Here is a 6364-nt window from a genome sequence, read left to right as displayed (position 1 = left end):
AAGAAAGAAAGAAAGAAAGAAAGAAAGAAAGAAAGAAAGAAAGAAAGAAAGAAAGAAAGAAAGAAAGAAAGAAAGAAAGAAAGAAAGAAAGAAAGAAAGAAAGAAAGGAAAGAAAGGGAAGAAAGGAAGAAAGAAAGGGAAAGAAAGAAAGGAAGAAAAGAAACAAAGAAAGAAAGAGGAAGGAAGGAAGAAAGAAAGAGAGAGAAAGGAAGGAAGGAAGGAAGGAAGGAAGGAAGGAAGAAAAAGAGAGGGAGGGAGGAAGGAAGGAAGAAATGTGAAAAGAAACTTGTTTCCAAATAGAAAAATGTCCCCACTCCCAAGCATATTTGGGACAAGGTAGCTAGGAAGACTGTCATAAACAGGAGAGTCTAGATTTGTAAAATTCCATGACTTCAGGGAAGCTTGTAGCTTTCTCTGAGAGAACTTTGTAAATGTGTGGATTCCAAAACAGATTAATCAGTTAATCAAAGCCACTGGTATTTACCAGTTATAATATATATAATATACATATATACATGTATATCACATATATAATATATACATGTCTGTTATACATATATACACATGCATATAATATACCCATATATGTGTATATACTGGTTCAGCTTAGTCAATTCCTAGCCTGTAAATACCCATCCCCAAATCTACATTGCCATAACATCCTGATTCTTTGTCACTCATGTATTATCATCACTTTCTGCCCTGTGAAAAGACTGTACTAAAGACCCCCAGACTGAACCTAAATAGGTTCCCATTTCCCTTAAATCTCTCTTTCTCTACCATTGAGTGACCTGGAACTGTGTGAAAATGACCATCAACCAGTCCTTACAAAGAAAACTTTCACAGGCTTGGGGGAGGTGGCCTCTTTACTTTCTTCCCTCACCTGAATGAACTCCTTGCGGGATATCCCTGTCCTCAGAGCACCGAAGGTCCAGCACACATGCTTCATCCCCTTGCTCCATCTTGGAGGTCAAGTTGGGTTTCCAGGGAGCTCTGCTCAGAAGGAGGAAGGAAACAACTCAAATCACTGACTCTCCCTGGGATGAATCAAGAAACAAAGAGCTCCTTCATCCTAGTAACTATGTGGCCTTTCATTCCCTTAGGAGAAACACTGACCAACTTTCCCATAAGCCAACTGTTGAAGGGAACCTAATAAATCCATTAGTGTTACTGGTTGGTCTCTAGCTAAAAAGCAATCTGAACTGTCATGGCTACCATTACTATTCCTGGCCTCCCCCCTAAAAAATTAAAAATCTGTCAAAGGAAGATCCATTAAATTCACAAAAATGCCACCACTTCATCACCATCAAACTGAGGGACATGAAGGCAAAGTCAGTATTCACCAGCACAATTTCAGAGAAGCCAGAAGGAAGAAGTGATGATGGAGCTCTGCACAGAACAACAGAAGCTACCAGACCCTGCATGGTCAAGATGCCCTTTAGGGAATATGCACCAAAGTACTAACATTTCCATTCTAAGCTCAGTTGCCACAGCCTCTTTATGTAACTATAAATTAAAGGTGAGTCGGAGGGATCTTAAGGAACAGGCCAGATTAGATCCATCAGAACAGAGAATATGTCACTGCCTTCCCAGTTAGTAATCTATAGCCCTGCCCTTCAAATCCTGCAATCTCCTCAGTGTGAGAATTATTCGACAACAATTTCTTGGAGTCCTTCAGACTTGGAAAGAACACACACATAGCACAGACCCACCTTCTGGTCTATCTATTGCTCTTCCCCCAAACTACTGCTTCTCTCTCTTACCTCCCTTGATTGCTTTTCAAAACACATTCAAGAGGCTTCTCCTCTTACATCCCTCCCCAACACTTGTTGCTTCTATGAAGCCATCCTCCAGTCTCCCACTTCAAGTATTAATATGTTAATTTCACCAAAACCTTACATTTATTACACCAATCACAAAAAAAAACATAACATTGTCTTAGTTATTTGGGTTAGATATAGTTCATATTCTCAGGGAATGGAGAATTCTTGGGGATATGATGCAGATGAAATACATACATTTAATAGAACACATATAAAGGCAAAATGAACTGTATAAATGGCAAATGCCAGTTAGTAAATGTACATAAAAATAAAAATTTACAAGTTTCAGTGAGTTGCTGCTGTTGGAAGGATTTTTTTTTATAGAAGATGTAGAGTTAGATTCTAAAAGACCATAGGAATAGGGATCCATTAAGAGGAAGGGAAGGGCGGCCAGGTAGCACAGCGAGTAAGAGCACCGGCTCCAGTGTCGGGATGACCTGAAGATTGAATCCTGGGCTCAGACATTCAGCACCACACCCAGAAATAACTGGCCGTGTAACCTTGAGCAAGTTACTTAACCCTGATTGCTAAAAAAAAAAAAAAAAGAGGAAGGGAAAAGGAAGGGTAATAAACAATGTGTATAAAACACTCTGCAGGTTTGACTAGCAATTATTGAGAATACTATTTGGAAGGCAAGGTGAAATATTGTTACACAAAAAAAAAAGGGACTGGAGAGAGCAGTTCTCTGATTTCTAAACATAGGACTTGGTGCTGGGAACCACTGAGGAAAACTACATCAGGGCTCTTGATGTGGATAAATTGCATTTCTGGGACGATTCTAGCTGTAGCAAACATAGCAGTCTGAAGGGCAGAAGATCCTGAAATCCAGGAGCTAAATTAGAGTAGCAAGATTCAAATCAAAAGTTAACCAGTTAGGGCAAGAGCTCTGGTGATGAATTTAAGGTGAAGGAACAGAAATGAAATACTGGTGCAAAAAGCAGTGGAAAAATGTGGTAATGGATAAGACTGGACATGGGAGTAAGATATAAATAAAGGCAAAGCATGACTCCTCAGAATTACAGGCTTGACAGACAAATGATATAAGAATTACTTGATGAGGGAAACTGGGAAAGAGAAGATAGAAAGCAAAGATGGTCCATTTTTACTACAATGAATTTCCAATTACAATAAGATACCTTTGTAGAGAAGTCCCTATAGAAAGTGGGAGCTGTCCTGGCTTAGCACAAAGAATCCTAGGTTATATGAGCCTAACATTATATAATGCTATGTAGAGTTTTAAATAAGCAAACTGAGGCCCAAAGAAGTTAAATTACTTGCCTAGGGTTACACACAGTAGCAGAGAGAAGACTATCATTCAGATCTCCTGACTTGAAGTTCACTGTTCTTCCACTATGCTGAACCATGTCTCTTCCTATAGAACTGATTACTGCACATGGGGCGATTCAAACCTTCAGAGAGGAAGGTCTCTTCTGGGAGGTGAATACTCAGTACTATCTTATCACCACACTCTCTTTTTAGCCTTACTGTTTATATCACCTGTCCTGGTGCTTAATCAGATCCACCTAGTACTGTCATATAAATATTTCACAACTAAATTATAAGCTTCCAGAGAATAAGAACCATCTTTGTATTACCCACAGCAAACAATTCTTTGCATAATATTGAGCACTCAATAAAGACTTGTTGAATTAAATAATGAAGCCAAAAACAAATTCTCTGGAAATCCCAACAGAGATTCCCCTAGCAATAAGCCTAGGTCACCTATTATAAGGTCCCTTCCAACTCTAAGACCCTATGATTCACTATGACAGTAGAGTGACACCCAGAACACCGGTAGGGTCAGGAAGCAAATGAAGAGGGCAAAGGTCAAAGGATTTAGGTCAAAGACTATACCAAATATATAGGTATTAGGCTTTACAACCAAATGGAATCATAAATTTCATCTGGTCCAGAACTCTTATCTTGCACAGAGGTACTAGAGACTGGAAGCATTATGAAGTCATAGAAAACTTTACCAAGGGTGCAGAGCTTGGCTTCATGCATCATCCATACTATTTGGGGCAGCTCACAGGTACTTCCACCAGCCACATCAAATTCTATGGGGCTCAGTTGTTCCAGTATCTTTAAGGAGGTCAGTTTTTAAAGGTATTGTGGGCAGAAGAGCCAGAGAAGCACTGGTCCCAAACCAAACTTTTGGATTTTGTCACAAGGAAGTTCTTGTGTATTCCATGGTAGAAGAGAAAGAACCTATAGTAAAGAGAATCCAGAGAAAGTTCAATGTTCAAAGGGCTATGCCCTAATAATAATGCCTTGTAAGTGGGAAGCACTCAATAAATATTTAGCTTTCATTTCATGAACTGTAAGCTCCTAAAAGACCTAGGACCTAATGTCTCCACATCATGAAAAACCAATGAATATGTCCTAGGTCCAAGAAATCTTCAGTAAGTTTCTGATCACAATGAGACTTAGTCAATTTCTCCAAAAGTTCTTAGTTTTTCTTTCCAGCTTGGCCTACTTAATAAATCAATGGCCTCTAGCCATCCAATCCCAATAGAAACCCAGGTCTGTCAGTTTAAGAAACATCAAATAACAAAACAGGATAAGAAATTGGAGAGGGAGGCAGACAAGGGGATGAAATGAGATAGTTGTATAGGTTTTTTGCTAGGAAGAAGAGGTGACATTTAGGAAAGAAGACTTGAGGGAATAGTCAGAATATCAGAAAGGAAGGTACAAACAGTATAAGCCTAATAAGGCCACTCCCAGAAAACAGGTGGTTAAATGACCAAAGGGGAAATGGTCGTTCAATTCAACCAATGATATTTATTAAGTACCAATTACAATGCATTTGCTTGGCAGGGGAAATACAAAATTAGATAATCCTCTCAAGGAATTGGCAAATTAAAAAAGTGAAACATAAATACCTATAAAAACAAAACAACATAGAGCATAGAAAGGGTACAAAGTGCTATGCCAGGTGCAGGGAAAGAAATGATGACACAGGACATGGGGGAACTAAAAGGCTGAGAAGCCCAACTCCAGGATGGAAAGTATGTTCCAGGAAGAACAGCAGTATTTGAAGGATGGAAGAGAAGTCAGGAGTGAAAATGAAATCAGGAGGGGGCCCAAGGAAGGAGAAAGAATGGCAGGGTAGGGAAAGGAATTAGAACAAGATATGAAACAGGGAGAGAAAGAGGCAAAAAGCTAAGGGGAAGAACTGGAGGGGAAGAAGGAAGGCAGGGAGAAAAAGAGAAAGCAAAAGATGAAAGTAAGGAGAGAAGCAGATAAGGGGTGAAGGAAATAAAGAAGGAAAGATAAATAAAGGGGTGAAGTGGAAAAGTAAAGAGGATTAAGGAGGATGGAGAAAGACGAAAGAAAGAGAGACATGAAGGAAAGGAGGAGGGAAGGAGAAGAGATGGAGAGGAAGATGTGGGGAAAATAAAGAGGGGGATGAAGATAATGATATGGACGGGAGCAGATTAGGGAAGGAGATTAAAGGATGAGATGAAGGGATAAAGGAGAAAAGGAAATGAGAGGAAAGAGTTAAAGGGATGAAAGATGAGTAGAAGGAGATGATGAAAGGAAGGAAAAGGTGGAGGGAGGGAAGGAGCTGAAGGAAGGAAAGGTAGTGAAGCCGCGTCCGTACCAGCTGAGGCCTGGCCGCCGGGGAGGAGAGAATTGGCCAGAGGAGGCCGGCCTGGACCCGGCCGGGGCTGGGAGAAGGGAGGAGAGGGAGGACGGGAGCATTGTGTGGTGCAGTGTCCAGCCGAGCGCTGAGTGTCCGCCTGAGTGTCTCCCAGCCCCGCCCCTGCCGGGCCCCGAACTCACCGGCGAGAGGAGGGGGGACGGGCAGCTGGGGCTCGGGCTGCGGACTCCCCCCGGCTCCCCCCGGCTCCGGCTGCTTCCCCGCGCCGGGCTGCGGGCGGCTGGTCCCCGTCTATCCCCGACGTGGCGAGTGGGAGCCGGGGCGGGGACCAGGGCTGGCACCGGGGCTGGGGCTGAGAAGGCGGCGGCAGGACCGGGCCGGGGGCGGGGGGCGGGGGGCTGGGGGAACAGGAAGTTCTCCCTCGGCATCCTGTCCCCGCCCGGCCCGGCCCCGGCCCCCCTCCTCTGCGCCCCTCCCCCCTTCTCCCCTCCCCCCTTTCTCCTGCTCCGCCTGGCCCAGCCGCCGCTGCCGGCCCAGCCGCCGCTGCCGCCCCAGCCGCCGCCGCTCTAGGCTGCACCGCGGCGGGAGCTCGGTGGGCTTAACCCTTCCCTTCCTGGCTGCTCGAACCGGCGGCGGCCTGGGCTACAGCGCCCAGCGCTACTGGAGCGGGCCACGGCCCGGGCTCGTAGCCCCCGAGCTGGGCACAGCCGGCATCTGTGCAATACCGGGGCGCCCAGAATCTGCACAGGCCCCAGTGCGCCTCCCCCGCCAGGCCCTGATGCCCCTTCGAGCTTCGCGCCCCTCGAAGCCTCCGCCTCTCAGGCCCCTCTCTGGACCCCCCCAGCCTTGAGCACCTCGAAGCCTCGCGCCTCTCGGACCCCTCTTGTGTGCCCCCCCAGCCTTGCGCCTCTGGACCCCTCCCATGAACCCCCCCCAG

The 6364-nt window shown here is 44.9% G+C and overlaps 1 protein-coding gene across 1 annotated transcript in view; it reads right to left on the bottom strand.

Annotated features, from left to right (window-relative positions):
- The window catches only part of LOC138163071 (zinc finger protein 316-like), a 59455-nt gene extending 53104 nt beyond the window's left edge, over nt 1-6351 (bottom strand). Inside the window, exons 1-3 of the mRNA XM_069090556.1 lie at nt 6089-6351; nt 5610-5825; nt 884-993 (exon numbers count right to left, since the gene is read on the bottom strand). Of these exons, the coding sequence (XP_068946657.1) occupies nt 884-993; nt 5610-5825; nt 6089-6351 (589 nt within the window). The remainder of the gene's footprint in view (nt 1-883; nt 994-5609; nt 5826-6088) is intronic.
- Nucleotides 6352-6364: the final 13 nt, after the last annotated feature.

Source organism: Petaurus breviceps, unplaced genomic scaffold (assembly GCF_028583685.1).
Source record: "Petaurus breviceps papuanus isolate PSGF00001 unplaced genomic scaffold, PetGlider_PUasm1.0 187, whole genome shotgun sequence".
Lineage (NCBI taxonomy): Eukaryota > Metazoa > Chordata > Mammalia > Diprotodontia > Petauridae > Petaurus > Petaurus breviceps.
The sequence above is the reverse complement of the archived record's forward strand: the minus strand, read 5'-3'. Positions and strand labels throughout refer to the sequence as shown.